At 35.5% G+C, this 19,201-nt stretch overlaps 1 protein-coding gene across 5 annotated transcripts in view; it reads right to left on the reverse strand.

Moving 5' to 3' along the window:
• The window catches only part of APC (APC regulator of WNT signaling pathway), a 148,989-nt gene that overhangs the window by 46,074 nt on the left and 83,714 nt on the right, over positions 1–19,201 (reverse strand). For all 5 annotated transcript variants that reach the window (XM_074200564.1, XM_074200563.1, XM_074200560.1 and 2 more), the window contains one exon: positions 12,142–12,246. In XM_074200564.1, coding sequence (XP_074056665.1) covers positions 12,142–12,246 — 105 coding nt within the window. The remainder of the gene's footprint in view (positions 1–12,141; positions 12,247–19,201) is intronic.

Here is a 19,201-nt window from a genome sequence, read left to right on the forward strand (position 1 = left end):
TTTTCTTTTATTTCCCTTTATTTTTCTTGAATTTTCTCTGAGTGGGAGGCAGAGGGAATTGTTTACTTTTATAACATGACTATTGTAGTAATATTTCATGGCTACACATTTTTAACCTACACCAAATTATCTGCTTTCTCAATGAGGGGAATGGGGAGGGGAGGAAGGGAGAGAATCTGAAACTCAAGGTTTTGGAAGTAGATGTTGAAACTTGCTTTTGTAATTTAGCCAGGCTTAAAATTTTTATAATAAAGCTATAATAAGAATTCTCCCAAGAATACATCAGATCCAGGAGCTATTTTTTTTTAAATTTCCAACTAGATCTGTTTTATTTTCTAAAATTAGATTATTTGTGGTCTCTTTTCTATTAGTTTGGACAGGTTATATTTTTGAAGGTATTCTATTTCTTAGTCGATATATAACTATACTTACTAAGTTATGATAAATCTTTTCATTTTTGAATTCTTCTGGTTTTATTGTTTCACCGTGTTGCAATTTTCTTATTTTATTTTTTGCAGCTTTCCTTTTAATTAGGTTGGCTACAAGTTTATCAATTTTGTTAACTTTAAAAAAAAACAATTTTTATAATTATTTATAATTTCTATAGTCTTATTGGTTTCCCAGTTTATTTCTCCTCTAATTTTCCGTATCTCTTGTGTTTATTTTGGGTTTACTTATTTGCTGTCTAATATAAAAAATGCATATTGAGTTCATTAATCAACTGTTTCTATTTTATTAGACCATGTCTTTAGGGGTATAATTTTCCCCTGAGAAGTTCTTTGGCTGCATCTCAGATATTTTAATATATTGTTTCATCATTATAATTTTCTTTTACATAATCACTCATTATTTATAATTTCACTGTTTCCATTTGTGTCTTTTGTTTATATTCTCTGAATTATTATTCATATTGCATTATGATTGGTAAAGGATATTTACTTTTTCTATCTTTGTATTTATTTGTAATATCTCTTTGCTCTAATACATTCAATTTCTATAAATTTTTAGTACAGTGTTAAGAGATGTGCATATTCTTAAATAGTATTATTTAGAAGGTGCTGTAAGTTTATTTAGGTCTGGTGTATCTGTACTTTGTTTAATTCTAGATTTTCCCATTAATCTTTCTGTTAGACTTGTTCAAAACTGAGAAGACATTAAAATTTCTAAAAATTATTTTAGTACTATTGGTCTTTTTTGGGGGGGGTTGCAAGGCAATGAGGTTAATTGACTTGCCTAAGGTCACACAGCTAGGTAATTATTAAGTCTGAGGCTGAATTTGAACTCAAGTACTCCTGACTCCAGGGCCAGTGCTCTATCTACTGCGCCACCTAGCTGCCCCTATTATTGGTCTTTTTATGTTATAAATTCTTGTTTTTGATGTTGATTGAATCTCCCATTTTTAAAAAAAATTCATCTGATGCATAGTAAATCTTGATCAAGCTCCTTTAATATATAAAACTATTCACTATAAAACTAATTTTAGGTCCATTTCTTAGAGTATTTAGAAGAACATTATTATTTGTGAAAATGCCATAATGGGGTATAGTTAGTCTCTAGAATCAAATACCAACTATAAAAATCCAAAAGAAATCATTATAAGATGTAAAATAAATTTAAGTGTAAATAGACTTACAGAATGCAATAAAGAAAATGGTCAGATTCTGAAATGTAAACTGTCAGAAAAAAGAATCAATAAATCTTTGAATAATTTAGTCATATTTTTTTTTTTTAGTTTTTGCAAGGCAATGGGGTTAAGTGGCTTGCCCAAGGCCACACAGCTAGGTAATTATTAAGTGTCTCAGGCCGGATTTGAACTCAGGTACTCCTGACTCCAGGGCCAGTGCTCTATCTACTGCGCCACCTAGCTGCCCCTAGTCATTTTCTTGACACTGATTTTTCTAGAACTTTATTTCTTTATTCTATGACCCTTATGAGACAAAATTTTAGAGTACTAAATGCAATTTTCTTTTTCTTTGCAATCAGGGTTTAGTGACTTGCCCAAGGTCAGTGAAGTTGTATTTCAATGTTAGTATATTTGCAGAGATTTTTGGCGGTGTCTCTGCCCCATTTCACTACTAGAAATTTCAGTTCTAATGAGGGAAGTAGTGGTATGTAGTAGGAAATCTGTCTACACCATAATTATCTAGTTCTATGTATTCCCCATCATCTTGGGAAATAACTGTTCCAAATGTCTTCTTTAGGAAATACTTGGAAAGTGTGATTGATTAGTGGAAGAGTAATTATCTGCAAACAATTCTCCCTCCACTTTAGTCTTGGCTTATAGCATCTTGGAATTGAATGTGACATGGATACACTGGCAAAGGACTGCCCACCATTGTATGCCTGTACCAAAGGAGGAGCTGTGCTCAATAAGCAAAGCAAAATTGCAGGAACTCAAAAAAAAACACCCCAAAACATGAGATGCACAAATTTTGAGACATCCCCCTGCAAATGTTCATATGTACTATTTGAACTCCATTTATGAGTACTTCTGAGTTCATACTGGTCTTGAGCATGAAAGACAACTACCACTTGGAAAGTACAATCTTTGCTAAGAGAAGACCTTTTCCCAGTGAGCCCAATCTCCTCAGGTGAAACTTATTATGTGGAGAAACTCATTATGGAGTTCTAGATACAAACATACAGATAAATACAGCTACTCTATCCCCATTATCTAGAACACATGTTAATGACTTAGCTTCATGGGTAAAATTCATTGGACAATAGAAACGGATTATACGTTAGCCTTTCTCCACTGTCCCAGTCCACTACCAGCCCAGAATAACCTGAAACCAGAATATCTTTTTTCCTAATGTCTAAGGGCCTGGGTTCTTCAGGTCAGTAATTACAGGTTGAATGAGGCTGCTTACACAACTTTAACGTGATCTTGGAGGGCATCTAAAGGATCTTGAGGATCACTAGGTCTTACTGTTTTCTCTGCTTCAGTACCCTAAGGATTCCTGGGCCGTGCCATGAAACCCTACAGTAAAAACCTCTTTTTGGTGTTGTTTCCACCAAGTGAGGTTTCAGCTCCAGAAGAGGAGGGACAATTTTGCTTTCCTGTTTTTATCCCTCTGCATAGCACATAGTAAGAGCTTAACAAGAGTTCATTCATTCTTTGTCTTCTTTCTATCCCTTCATTCCTCTTCCCCCACTCTCCTGTGGTCCACCCTAAGCCCAACTTGTTGAGAGAATGAAGAAATTTATTTACCTACTATGAGTGAAGTACAGGTTCCCCTTTGGTTCATCTTATCTCTTTCTGTTTAAGCAACCTCTTACTATGTTATCCTCCCATAAAAGATAATAATTTACTTACAGTGGATTGTAGGGATTAAGTTCACTAAATTTAATATAGTTTTTCCTCTTTCCCTAACAGTAACCCTAAATCTTTAGAATTCTCTTATACATTTATTTTTTTAGAGCCTGACATTTAGTGACACACTTTGTTTCTTAATTATTCAATAACTTAGAAGCATGAGAGAATTTCTTTGCTGATTTTTCCATAATATTGTACTCATCTTTTTGAAGGAGTGGTGTTAGACAAGACTGTAGTGTTTTTTGTTGATGGTTCATCAACAGTAATCTGTGAATTTAATTTATCAACATATTGCTTTCCATATTCAAAAATTCTGGGCAGTTCTCTTATATTTTTCTACAGTACAGCATTCATGTTATAAAATTCATATGAATCAGTATATTACAGTAGCAACAGTTGCTGAACTTGTAACCTTTGAAGCTCAGTTTGAAATCAGACACTATCAGTGCCCATGTGACCTTTAACAAGTCATTTTACCCCTAAGTCACTCAGATTTTTCATGGGTAAATAAAGGACCATACATTCTTAACTTTTTTTTTGTTTGTGTCTGCTACAGTCCTCTTTGAGAGCCTGGTAAAACCTATAGACTCCTTTTCAGGAAAAAAAAAAGTTTTTAAATGCATAATATAAAACAAAGGATTACAAAGAAATCATTTATATTGAAATATCATTATCCATATGTATATCTATCACCCTATATCTCAACCAAGTTTCTAGGTCTCAGATTGAGTTCCTGAACTATATGATTTTTTCAAACTCTAGATCTATGATTCCATAAGCCTGATTAATGAAATTTGCTTTTTGCTTCTTTTATGTAAAATTTTCTTTTATTTGAATTCCAAATGTGTCTTTTTTTCCAAAATTTGAATTAAAAATTCTCCCTCACTTATTCCAAGTTGTTTAATTATCTGTATTAATTATGCTTTGAGAGCTCTAATTTCCAACTTGTTTTCCATATTAATGGCTTCTCTTAGGAGTTCCATTTCTCTTTTGAAACACGCTGGAATTTCTTGCTTTAGGTTTTATGATTATCTGGGCAATTCACAGAATTTTCTTTTTCAGTGGAAAGTTTCTTTAGTAAAACAATATTTATTCAATGGAGTATGATTTGGGAGAGGGGAATTTTTTTATGTCTCTGACCATGAATATTGCTTAATTTTTTTTCTCTTTGGTATCTAAGCTGCCATCTGGCTTTTGGGATTTTTTTTTCTAATTCTTTTCTTTTATTCTCAATAGATTGTTTCTGACTTCCCTCCTCACTCTATGGCCTCTCCCTTGTCTACTGTTGTGGAATCTCCCTCCTTAAAATGGGAGATCTGGGTAATTTCTTGCTCAGAGTAAACACTAAAAAAGAGAAAAAAATTATTTCAACTTAGTTTCTAGTCACATATCTTCTATCTAGTTTCATAGTATTGAATCTTCTGTCTACTTCTCCACCTTAACACAATCCTCCTTATGTGGCCAGGTAGATTCAATGTCCTTGAACCCTTATGGAGTGAGATTCAGATTGAGCTAAAGAAATGAGGAAATTAGACAAGGATACTTACAGTTGGATCCTGAAATAGATATTTGTGAGATTATATAAATAGGTTGCTCCTGGCATGTGGGGTGTAGTAGACTAGATATTGTGACAGATGATTAATGGGAAATCAATAAAAATCAGTTGATATGATTGTATAAGGTTAAATGACATAATATTATATGATTACAAATTCTGATAGGTCTCAGAGCAGTGAACTGCAAATTTTAAATTTAGTTGCTTAAGCAAAGAAAGCTAATTAGAGGACCTCCTCCCTTTTCTTTATTATGATAACCAAGCCCAACATGGCAGAGGTGACTCAATTACATGAAAAGACCCCAAGTATTTTTGCTGCCCCTCCATCCTTTGTCATCCCTCTACAAACGAACACAGGGAGATGATTATGAACATGTAGTGTATGACTGAATGCAGCCTGGGACCTACTTTTCACTCAGCCCATGGGAGTTCTCATTGGTTTGGTAGGACCTCAGTGAAAGGTCAAGATGGCTCTGCAAGATCTGCTAATACAGGGGTCCTTTGCATTCTCTTTTTGCCCAGGTGTTTAATTCCCTAACCAGCTCTGGATTTTGGGCTATTGCCTATTGCTATTGCTAAGTTCTAAACTTTTCTATCTTCCTAAGTTACTCTGGGCTGGAAAAATGACTCACCAAATTTTCCTTGGCTTTTCCTATCAGAATTCTGTTCGGCGCATTTTTGAAGTCATTGTGAGGAATTAAGGCAAAAGTACTACTTCTCTATCAGCCATCTTGACTCTGTCTCCTTCTATTTGACAGTAAGGATTGAGTAGAATTACATGGTCATATTTGTGCTTAAGGAAAGTCATTTTGGATGTAATGTATAGCATGTCCTGATATAGGGAGAGATGGTGGGAGACAAATTAGGAGGTTGTGAGTGGGAAGTGATAACAGCCTAAAGTGAGAGCTCTCTAAGTAGAGAAAAGGATTTGAATGTAAAAGATAAAACATGGCAATTATTTCTAAGATTTGGCAATGGAGGGGAGTGAGAAATCATAATGCTCAGGGTTATGAATCTGGGTTCCTACAAAAAAGTATTTGCCTTTGATGTCCTAGATGTCACTGATAAAGGGTTGATAAATCCATGGGAAACGATAAGGTCAACAAGAGAACAAGTATAGAGAGAGAAAGTAAGGGACCTAAGAGCTGTAAGGAACACCTAAAATTAGGGAGAATGAACTTGATGATGAACCAGCAGAGTGATCTCAATTTTCAATGCAAAGGAGAAGTAAAGTCCTCTGCTGAGAGTATAGGAACTAGAGATATGGAGCTAGTAAGCTTGAGAAGAGGGAGACAAATGAAGTTACAATTACCTATTCCATCTTTTATCATTTTATCTTTTAATGTAATACAGAAAGGCTTTGAATTCAATAATATATTTGCTTGGTAATGAAGTAACTGTATAATCCCTCCTTAGGAATAGGTTCTGGATTTGTGATTTTATTGGTACAGGAGCTCCAGGAAACATTCTCTGTCAATGCAAGTAGACATTATCTTGGCCACTTGGTTTTAGAGAGCCAAAGCCAGAATGTGTCAGAGGCAGGATTTCTTCCTGGCACTGAGGCAGTTTTCTGTGTTTCTGAGTTACCAAATAAGAAAAAAAATCATTTTCCTTACTATACAAATTTTTGATTAAACTTTTTAAAAACAATCAAAGAGCAACTTCATTTCAAGCAACTTTATGTATTTATGAAGCTGTCAGACTACAATTTCTATATAGATGACATTTGATTACCTTATAATTTTTGAGAAAATTGGCATTTTAATCATTGGTACTTATTTGTATTCAAAATCATTTTTGTAAATAATCTTGATCTTAGACCAATGGTCTAAGCTTTGTAAAGCTGGGTATTACCCCAAGGAGTATGTCATCAATTAATTCAAGGGTAGGAAGATGGGATGGAATCCTACTCTACAAACAAAAGCTAAAAATCAGGTTGTTACACCTACTTTTGTTCAACAATCCGTAATACTTCCCTTCATCTCACCTTCCACTGTTCTACATACTCCCAACATTTCCTGATATTCTAATCACTACCTTTTATGATAACTATAACCTGTTAATTGGTACCTACAACAAAACTGTGGCAAAATTTTACTCCCCTAATTTTAGCCCTTCAAAGAATGGTCTTTGTGTTCAGTGAAGTAATCAATGAGTAAGATCATTCAACCTAGTTTTGTTTTGATTCAAAGAAAATGAGTTTTATAATAATTCGTGTATATCATTTCATGTTAAATGAACATATTCATATTCAAAAATTCTTTACAGATGAGGTTGCATGATGAATGAAAAAAGCATTTCTTAAGTGCTTATTGTAAGTGCTGGTGATATAAATATTAAAAAAAAAAAAGACCATTCTTGTTCTCAGGAAGCACATAATCTGAGGGAGACACAAATCATACAGGAGGGTTCAACAGCAAGTAATTGGAAATTATTCCTTTACACAACTATGTTGATGCTACCATTTTCTAGTCCTGATCAGTCATAAGGTCACTCTCCAGGGGCAATACAAAAACTCATGAATGTTTGCTCCCACATAAGTTTGGAACAGCTGTTGATATTTCCTTTTAAACTCATAGCTAGCTTAAATGGTACACCTGAAAGTCCTTTTCTTGATTTCCAGCACTCAATCAGTCACCTCTAAATAATTTGATGATCAGCATACTACCCTGCCTCCCTGCCTGGTACTTAATTCTTGACTGTTCTGTTATTTCTGGCTGCTCTCTTTACTTCTAACCACTTTACTCCAACCTGGTGTAAGTAGTGGCAAAAGGCAAATCTACTGTAGCCTTTTTCTTATGGTAATGTAGGATTTACTGGCCCCTTTAATTATCATGCAAATCCTCTCAAAGAAGACATGGAAAAAGGGCAGTGCTTGAAAGTGTCTACCCAGTGCTCAATAGAAGGAAGTCAATCCTTTAGAATCATCTCATAAAGTGATGATTTTGTATTCCTGTTTTCCTATACCTATTCTACCCCCACCACAACCATGGGGCTCTCATGGAAAGTAAGGTCACTGGCTGGTAAGCCAGGGAACACAAAAATGAGTGATGATACAGAGTTAATTCTTCCTGACATATTATAGGGATGAGTTTCTAGATAGAAAATATCATCTAGGGGCGGCTAGGTGGTGTAGTGGATAAAGCACCAGCTTTGGAGTCAGGAGTACCTGGGTTCAAATCCAGTCTCAGACACTTAATAATTACCTAGCTGTGTGGCCTTGGGCAAGCCACTTAACCCCATTTGCCTTGCAAAAAAAAATCATCTTTGCCAATGCCCTATCTGTGGTATTGTTCAAATAGGAACATAGCTTTACGTCAACAGATCCACTGAGAGTTGCAAAAGTGTTACTATCCATCACATGGACACAATTGTTTAGACCTGGGATGGAGGTGAGACTTGGAATTGCTGGGTTTGTTTTCCTGTATCTAGTCACATATTTAGTTTTTTATAATACTCCTATTTTAATTTTCCATTTTCTCCTTTAGGGTTGTCTATATCAAGTTTCTATTAGAATTCCAGAAATAATAATTGACTGAGATCAGTAATAAAGTCATTTAAGAGGTGGAAGTTTCCCTAAAATTGAGGTGTTAAACTCCATCCAAGATACTAGCAAAAGTCCATTATGGTGAGCATCTAGATAAAACATAATTGGGAAGTGTTTAATGATAAATTAAAATACAATGCAAATAATGTTAATTGTTTTCTGAGTCATTATGTGTCAGTAAGGATTCTTTCTATTGAAGTGAGACACCGTTGCTCTAGAAGACCATAAGGATCTAAACATCAAGGGATGGATAATGGTAGGAGCAATAGTCTTAACTCCTAGGTTTCCAAACTCTGTGCCACAGTACTCCAGGGTGCTAAGGGATAATTCTAAATTTCCAAGCGAAAAGCACACTCTTGGATACTCTTTAAATGATTAGTTAGAAGTAGTTTGTTTTCTACATTAGATCACCTTACATTCATTCTCCAACATTTCAAAATAAGTTTTTGCTTACTTGTACTTTTGGCTATGCCAGTAACTTCTTGAATATGATGCACTATTCTAGCAAAGTTGGGTTTGTAGCAATTGTTGTGATAAAAAGCAATTAGGTGAAAATCAACACAGAACAAGAAATGAGAGTGCCAAGGTCCAGTCTGAGTCTAAGGTTTGAGAAACTGAACTGCCTGACAGTGCACCCATACCATTTGTAACTGTGTTTTATTGTTACTGTTCAGGGCTTTCAGTCATGTCTGCCTCTTCATGACCCTAATTGGAGTTTTCTAGACAAAAATATTAGAGTGGTTTGCCATTTCCTTCTCCAGCTCATTTTACAGATGAGGAAAATGACACAAACAGAGTTAAGTAGTTTGTCCAGAGTCACACTACTAATAAGTGTCGGAAACCAGTTCTGAACTCAGATCTTCCTAATTCCAGGTCTGATACTTGATCCACTGTGTCAATTAAGATTACTTTTTCTTTCAAGTTATGTGTTTTTTTTTTCCAAACCACTACTAAGTTTTTAGGACACATTTCTTTTGGTCTTTAAGCACAGCAAAAAAATAAAAACATAAACAAAAAATATTACTGAGACACAATTCCTTTTATTAATCATTTTGACATTTGTTTTAGGGGGATTAAATTAACACACACATATACAGAAGCAAAATTAATTATAGAGATCCATTTAAAAATTATTTCATTATATCAACTGTAAAAAGTAGTTAAATAGAGCACTCAATTTGGAGTCAAGACAATCTGGATTCAAATTCTGACTATGCTTCTTATTACATGTAGAATAGTGAATAAATCACCTTTTCTCTCTGGACCTTGTGTTGTATTGTGAATTGAAAAACCATGGAATCCTCTGTCCTAACTTCCGCTGCCCCTTGTCAGTTTTTTCTTTAAAGACATCAAACACACTACTGAGATTTAACTGACTTAGGAGAATAAAAGGTCACACTTTTGACATTTTCTGATCACCTGAGAACAAAAAGAGTGACAGTAAGCTCCAGGCAGAATTTGGTGCTACGTAGAATACAATGGACATCCCAGGTAAGTAAGTTTCACTCAACTAATCAATTCTATGTATTCCCAATGCCTATTATTCTTATTAAATATCATTCTCCTACTATGGCTGAGTAAAATCACAAAATAAAATGACCTAACAAGTATCTTATTTTGTTCTCGTTAGGCCCTGCCTAGAATATCTTTTCTACCTCAACTTTAATTCCCAGCTCATAGCCTTTTTCTCTACCACAACTCCTGCTCTCATACTAGGGACTTCAACTTACCTACTGATATTTCTGCAAATACCCTACCTTTTAGTTCCTACTTGGTTCAATTCCCATGACCTTCTCTGACTTACATGGCAATGAAATAAATAAGTAGATCAATGTACTCCATTGTAAAGGCTCCTGTCTATCTAGAAATAAACCATAAAGTTCAGTGCCATAAATTTTGCACATTGGGATGAAAAATACTGAGTTTTCATGGAAGAATCAGCCTCAGTAACCTTGAAAAATCAATAGATTCCTGTTTAAAATACACAAAAGTGGGATTATAATGATTCTTATATTTAGAAAAAGAAGGCTTTAGAAGTCATGCAGTCCAACCTCTTCATTTTGTAATATGAGGAACTAAGGTCCAGAGAGGAAAGGTGATTTAACCACTGTTCTACACGTAGTAAGAAGCATAGTCAGAATTTGAATCCAGATTGTCTGACTCCAAATTAAGTGCTCTTTTTACTACTTTTTTACAGATGATATAATGAAATTTTAAATGGCTCTCTATAATTAATTTTGCTTCTGTGTGTGTGTGAATTTAATCCCCTAAAACAAATAATGTCAAAATGACTAACAAAAGGAATACTGTGAGTACCTTACGCTATTAAGGAAGAAGGTTATGAAAATGGCATTTTCAAAAGCATTTTTTAGAATTTTATTTTGGGCAATGGGGTTAAGTGATTTGCCCAAGGCCACAAAGCTAATTATTAAGTGTCTGTGGTCAAATTTGAACTTAGATACTCCTGACTCCGGGGCAGTACTCTATCTACTGCACCGCCTAGCTGTACCCACAAATGGCATCTTTAAAATACTTAAATGAGGGGCAGCTAGGTGGCGCAGTGGATAGAGCACCGGCCCTGGAGTCAGGAGGACCTGAGTTCAAATCCGGCCTCAGACACTTAATAATTACCTAATTGTGTGGCTTTGGGCAAGTCACTTAACCCCATTGCCTTGCAAAAAAAACCCCATATTATTAAAAAAAAGATAAGTAAAATACATAAATGAGATATGGATAGGGTAAGGAAATAGCAAACTGAAAAGAAGTTTAAGCATAAACAAAAAGTTTTTTTTTCATTACCAAATATGACTGAATTTTGCCTTCCATCTATTTTTCTATGTATACTAAAGAAAACTGAGCTAAAAGGCATTTTAAAAAAGGTATTTCTTAAACCTAAAGCATTATAACTAGAAAAATTTGAAACTGTTAACTAGTAAAGCCACAGTCAAGCATGAGAGATTAGAATTTTTTTCCATTTTTAATGTAGACTAAAGAATCATTATGAATATACTGATTTCAGTAGTAAAATTTCACTGAAATACTGGAAGTATACATTTAACAAATTTTAAGAATATTTTCTTAAGGATCAGCAGAGATTTCAGTTTTGAAAAATTAAAAAATTCTGAATAGAATTTTATTAGAAACTAAAAATATAAGACATCAAAATGTTAAAAGATTTGATAGGAAAAAGGTTATTTAGTTCCTTACATTAAAAATAAAAAGCTGATAGAAAAAAAACAAAAATTTTCATAAACTTGAAAATTATTTTAAAAGTGAACTTATTTTCATTTCCAGTTTTACAAAGTTTAGAAATAGAATGAGAAAGAAGAATGATGATGATAAGTGCCTAATCTAATAACAAATATTTTTGTGCCAATTTTTATAGATGGGGATGATATTGTTCTAACCAAAAATAAACAGTTCAAATGGTTGGAAATTTACATTTTATATCTATTACAAAACAAGCTTATAATTCAAACTAAACTCTGGATATTATTTCATTATTTTTTTGAATACTGAGGATGATTAAAATATTCTTGGTAGTTTTGGGAGTGTTGTCAGTGCCAAAAAAAAAAAAAAAAAAGATCAATCCTTTAGCTTTTGAAGAAACCTAAACAGCCCAAAACCCAGTAACCTTAAAGTGTTCATGCTATAATAAAAGGCAAATTAACTATGCTACCATTTTTAAATATCTAATTTCAGTAAATAAAATGATTCTTTTACCTGACCACTACCAGAAGGTGCCATGTTGATTTCTGCTGCTCCTGAGCCTTCATTCTGCCTCTCGGCTTCATGGGAGATGGCATCAGGCTTGCTCTGAGATGCCCTCTAATGACAAGAGCTTACATCATTACACATAGAAAACAGAATTTATACTTCATCTTCTAGTGCTTTAAGTAATTAATTGCATTTAGTTACATATATTTAGAAAGATGCAAAAATGTCTTACATCTATTAATTAAAATCATTTTTTAACAAAATTGCAATATGAAAGTAAAATATGTCTTCTAAGTATTACAGCCTTCCCAGCAAGAGAAAAGATTGCCTGAGGCACATAGAAATACCATCCTCCACTGGCTGTGTACATATCATTATCAGGAATAAAACAGAAGTGGAATCAATAATTATCATCTCTTTAAAATCTGAAGCATTTAGTGGGGAACTGCTTTTGGATGACCTGTACTTCACAGGCAAATAACTTGATTAATATAATTTTTACAGTACTTATTTTTCACCCAAAAAAAATTTCTAGAAAATTTTTAACAAACATCATCTAAAGACCATGAAAAATTTACATTCTGATAATAATAATAATAAAAGCTAAGTTTCACATGAAAGAGAAATGAGAGCCAGTATTCAGTTACATTTAACACATTACTTCCTAGATAGTAATAATACAAGTATTTATATGTAACTTAAGGTTGGCAAACATTTTACACATAATACCTTGGTTTAACCCTTGCAACAAATTCTCTAAGGCAGGTGTTATTATACTCATTTTACAGATGAGGAAACTGAAGATTCTGAAAGGTAACTTTAGTTACTAGTAACTAGTACAGCTAGTAAGACAGAAGGTCATACAGCTGAGACAGAATTCAAACTCAGCTCTTTCTAAATCCAAGTCAAGTGTTCTAATACCTTTTCCATACAATTTATCTACTGTATGGAAATAACAATATATGCTTCAGTCTAAGAAAATCTAATACAAAAGCTAATCCAATATAAAAAATGGAATTTTCAAAATATAAATTAGAGAGTTATATTCACACTGTAAAAATATCTTTTGATTTTTATAAAATATTTCACTTGAGTCCTTTTAAATAACAAACTTCCATATACATATACAACTGGTCAGAGTTTCAGCAAGATTATATTGCAGAAAGTGAGTATACTCATGGATGATTAGTACTTTTAGTGTCAGAATCACAAAATCACAAAATGTTGAAATGGAAAGAAGTATAAATAGGATTTTATCTAAATTCTTCCTAGAGATGAGGAAACTAAAACTCAGAGAAATAAAGTGACTTGTCAGGGTATAATTACCTGCAGAACTCAACTTCATAAGCACCTTCTCTGTGTTCATTCCACTGAATATCTTGTTCTTAATAAATCAATATTCAACTTATGAGAGTCAACTATAGCTCAGTCCCTGACTTCTTGTTCATATAACCTCTCAGGCTATATGGCAGCTGTAACTGTACGTAGTGAAAAAATGGCCTGAAAATTTTAAAATCAGAGAATTTCCTCAAAACGACAAATAATAAATCTCTGCACTTTGTTTCAAAAAAATTTATTTCTATATATTTCAGAAGAAACTATATATTGGGAACATACAAAATAACTCTTTCCCAGAGCCAGGGAAACTTAGGGAAACTTAGAGAGACAGGTGAGAAGGAAGAACATTCTAGAATAAAATAGATACTGCAAAGGAAGAGACTTCATAAAAGATAGGAGTGCTGTAAAGAATAACAATAAGTCAAGTGTAGCTGGATCATAAGATATATGGAGGGAAATAAAGTGTGTAAGAAGACTGGAAAGTTGAGAAGAGTTTTAAATACTAATTAAAGTGCTTTACACACACACACACACACACACAGTTTTAAATGCATTACTCAAGACTATATTGGATCTTGAAGGTAATAAGAATGCACTTGCATTTCCTAAATATGAGAAAATATGGTCTGGACCTATGTTTTAGAGAAATCACTGGCAGCTAATTTTAGAGAAATCAACTGGAGTGACAAAAGACTTGAGGCAGAGAGATCAATTATGGGGCTATTTCAATAATGCAGTCAAAATAGCCATAATTAGGTGGTGGCCATGTAAATGAAGAAAAGGGAAATATCAAGAGATATCAGAGATCATTTAAGAAGTAGTCACAGTTTCTTGTCTTGCCTCTGCACTGAGGAACTGGGGGTGTTTTTTCACTGGAGTTCAGGAGCTTTCACCTGTGCACCCCTTTTTATTATCAGTTGAAATAAATTAGTCAGATAAAATTAATTAGCTTTTAGACATTAAGTATTTACTACAGTGGGTGTTATAATTTTCCAAAACATCCCCCCCCCCCAAAAAAAGCACGTGACATGTATATGATGTGTCCCACCAGTACATAAAAAGTACAGGAAGAAGTGGGTTCAAATTTACAGAGCACATGTGGCAAAAGGGATAATTCAGATTCAGCAAGCCCTTTTTTATTGGAGTTCTTATGAGATTTCTCTTAGGTTTGGTATAGTTTCTCTTTTGGACTCCTTAAGAATCTTGAATTGGTTTTCCTCATTATATACAGTTTGTCCATGACTCCTAATAAAGACATTGTTGCTGGTCATAACTGTCCTGGGACACTGATAGTGAAGAGGCCAAGAAAAATGTCCAAATTCTCTCATCTTCTGAGGTTCATGGAGTCCCTCTCTGATTGAATGGGGAAGAGAGAGACACCAAGGTGGAGGGGTAAGATACTCCTCTTAACACTCTTCTCCTCAAGGGATTTTTCTCAGGGGCTTGGCTTAACTTGCTTTCTATTAGTAATCACTCAAATCTTTCAGTTTCAAACTGATTCATGTCACAGAATAAGATGGAAGTTAAGATTAAGGTGCTTTCTTCTTTTCCCATTTAAAGCAAATGATTTGAGACATTCTCACCTGGTCAGTTTTCACACAAGTGTGGCATTTTTATTACCTTTTTTTAAAGCATACACTCATCTTTTCCATTAAGAATGCCCATCACTAATAAAATGCCAGAACTCCTATTAACTCACCTTTTCATTCTTTCTTGACCCTAATTCAATGACTCATTCTCCTGCACTACCATCACCTTAAGTTATTATCCAATTTTTTTTTCTTGGTTTCACAGCTAAATTCTCAGATAAAGTTTTGTATACCCATTTACCTATTTCTCATCGCTAACATTTCAACCCTTGATTTGATAAAGCATCAGATTCCATTGCAAGACTGAAACTACACCTTAATGCCAAGTCCAGTGGGGTTTTTTTCTTTTTAATAATTCTCATCCTTTTTTATCTTTCTTTATCATTTGCTGTTGGAGATCAGGGCTGTCCAACCTTACTTTTAAAAGTTTTTACTGAAACAATAGACAATATATTTTGATTTGCCATTTTAGTGAGAACTCTGTGGTAGCTCGGGTTCATCACTAAAGCATTCAGTAAACTCACAGGGGGCCACATAAAATCGAACTGTGGGCCTTATATGGCCTGTGGGTTGCATTTTGGACAGTCCTGTTGTAGATCATATCTTTTTTTTTTACAAGGCAATGGGGTTAAGTGACTTGCCCAAGGTCACACAGCTAAGTTAGTATTAAGTGTCTGAGGTCTGATTTGATCTCAGGCCCTCCTGGCTCCAGGATTGTTAATCTAGTCACTGCACCACATAGCCACCCCAATCATACCTTCCAACAGATTTATGTTCTTCCCTGAGTTGATGTGAAACTGCTGTGACAAGGTTCTTTTCCTATTTGATCAATCCTTCTCAGTTTCCTGTGCAGGATATTCATCCTCCTTCTATGTGTGAGTGTTTCCTGAACTCCATCCTAGGTCTTCCTTTCCTTCGAAGGGAAGAGAAGAAACACCATCCCACTGAACACCAGTCTCTTCCCTTTGAGAAAGAGGAGAAAATGCTATTCCACAGCCCTGAGTCTCCTGCCTGGTCTCCAGTGTTCTCCAGAGAAATAATATTTTATTGTGCTATCGTCTCCAGGCCTTTGAGGTAAGGAAAGAAAACACCATTCCATTGTACTGGATTTCTTCCTAGGTCTCCAAACCTCCAAATGGGAAAAGGAGAAATGTCATTCCATTGCTACAAGTCTACTGCCTGATCTCCAACTCCCTTAGGAAAAGAAGAAATGCCATTCCATATATCACCAGACTCCTTCCTTCAGAGGAAGTGGAGGTCATTCTATCAAGTATCCAGATTGGTCTCCTGCCTTGGGGCTAGGAGTTAACAGCATAGTTTCGGCTCCAAACACAAGTCCCCTTTTCTGTTAAGTCCTGAGAGGATTCCACCTTGAGGCCAAACCCTTATGGGTAAAAATAAAAACTACTAAACTCATTCCTCAAAGATTAACAATATATCCTTTCTCCTTTTAACCTTCCTATGCTAGTGATTCTGAGTACCTTGAAGCTATTATTCAACTCCAAGTCCCCTATTCCCCTTTGATCAATCCCTTATGCCAGTTCCCTTCACTCAATTCATCCCTATCCCAATGTCTCCCTCTAAAGCAATATACACCTTCCATAAACTCACTTTTATTTTCAATCTTTTCCACTCCATTTCTGCTTTTGAGATCTAACTCCCTCTCCTGATGACCCAATGCTCCCTTTTCCAGCACTGATGGCACTCTGACTCATTTCCCCCAACTCACTGGTGGAAGTGGGGAGCTGGAATACTCTATGCTTCTCATTGCTACTTCTAGGCTTTTCTTCTACCACCACTCAGAAACAGTTTCCCCTTTGGGGTTTACTCTATCCCAATCTACCACCCAATCAAAATTTGGTATTTGCTGTCTACTGACCTCCAGGATATTCTCCTTTTCTCTACAAGTTTAGTTTTTGGCTCAGTCTCTCTCTCCTTCTCTCTTGCCTTCATATTACCAGATTTCCAACACATACCTGATGATTCCACAAAAACTCTAACATCATAGTTCCTCAGCTTATTTCATTTGATCTATTTCTCAAACCCACTTTAGTCATACACAAAGATTTTCAGTCTTGATCTTGCCACCGCTCAAAAATGCACCACTTCCATTTCTGAACTTTGAAATTTTCTTATCTAATACTTCCCTTATCACAATCTACTATCATTCCTCCTTTTGTCTGCCCTGAAACTCCAAACCATGGAATTTCTTCATCTATACCATGACTACCACTTCCCTCATTGAGGAGGTAATAGGAATGACAATAGATGTGGCAACAGAGGGCCTAAGCTAAAATCAATTTTGCTATTTAATATCAATGGAATCTTGGAAAAGAGAAAATCCTTGCCCTGGCCACAGGATTAGATGACTTCTAGTCCATGCCTTCTTTGAAGATTCCTGGTCACTTAAGGGCATAAAAATTTCCACCTTTGAGAAGAACCCATCCAATTCAGCACATTTCTGAAGACTTTTATATGTTTCCACATCGAGGTGGGGGTGGTGGGGTGTGGGGTGAGAGAAATAACTGGTATGGTCATAGAGGTTAAGAGTTACTGTACCCTTAGTATATAGCCTTACTGTAGGAAGCCAATGTAAACCTCCCTTTGTTTACTATTCAATGATCTGTCAATGCCTCATTTCATCCCTGGTGTTTGGCCTGCCCCTAATATCTGGCAGAGTATATAACTGGGATGAGATAAGATGATATACTGGCACTCACTGTGGTTAAGATGGGAGGATAGGTGCTACAAATATGGATGGAAGGATGATCAGATGAAGGGGCACTGCTTGGTCCTTAGGCCTTCTGATTATGTAAGCTGAGTCTTCTCTATGGGGTAGGGAGCATATTCCCACTTAAAAGTGATTAATTTGGGGGGCAGCTAGGTGGCACAGTGGATAGAGCACCAGGCCTGGAGTCAGGAGGACCTGAGTTCAAATCCAGCCTCAGATACTTAATAATTGTCTAGCTGTGTGATCTTGGGCAAGTCACTTAACCCCATTGCCTTAAATAAATAAAAATTTAAAAGTGATTAACTTGGGGCTGCTAGGTGGCACAGTACTTGAGTTCAAATCTGCCCTCAGACACTTAATAAGAACCTTAGGTGTGTGGCCTTGGGCAAGTCACTTAACCCTATTGCCTTGCAAAAACTTTTTTAAAAAAGTGATTAACTTGGGGCAGTTAGATGGGACAATGAATAGAGCACCAGCCCTGTAGTTAGGAGGACCCGAGTTCAAATCCAGCCTCAGACACTTAATAAGAACCTAGTTGTGTGATCTTGGGCAAATCACTTAACCCCACTTCCTTGCAAAAACACACAAAAAAAGTGATTAACTCTAGAGATGTTCGAACAAACTGTCCAGGACAATAAAATATCAATCTAGCATTCCCCATCTGATGTTAGAATGCCAGCATACTAAGACATTTGAAATGGCATAGTTAGCAGCTAGAAACAGAGCTCTTGGTCTTCAGCAACCATGCAATAAAATCTGGAGGCAGGTAGATAGTGGAGATGATGATGGGTAGTAAAAGGATCTCCCTGATAGGGTGTGAACTGACAAGCCTCAGCCAGAAAGACCTCACCCTAGAGACAGTCTCTCTAATCCAGAGGTTCTATTCGCCTAGGAGAAAAATAAGATCTAAAGTGGGAAAGATACCCAGAATGAGGGAGAAAAGGTTAGGAGGGCCTTCTCCACACCTAGGGGCATGGGAGGAAAAGGGGAGGAAGATTTGCAATGTTCAAACAGAAACCTGATGTGTCACTGGAGGAATATCTCCTGAGGATGTAGTCTAATGAAGCCAATGCTAAGCTGATTTTTTTCAGGTGATTTCTTCCATAAGCTAATTTTAAAGCCCTCTTTAAATAAATCTAATTGCTAGATTTATTACAGCCTCCAGATAGGAAAATTGTCTTTTTTCTGGTTGCTGAGTTGGAGAGTTATTCAAACTTAGTAAAGGTAAACACCTTCTGGTACCATCTCTCCTGGAGATCTGCACAGGGGGGTGGGGGGGTGGGGGGGTGGGGGAAGAAGTTCCTAAAAGAAATGGCTTGATAGATGGGATTTGTGCAAAGCATGGAGATGGGGATAATAAATGGAAGGGGAAGAGGAGAGAAAGGAAAATCAATAGCCACATTCAAGG

The sequence above is a fragment of the Macrotis lagotis genome, chromosome X (assembly GCF_037893015.1).
Source record: "Macrotis lagotis isolate mMagLag1 chromosome X, bilby.v1.9.chrom.fasta, whole genome shotgun sequence".
NCBI lineage: Eukaryota > Metazoa > Chordata > Mammalia > Peramelemorphia > Peramelidae > Macrotis > Macrotis lagotis.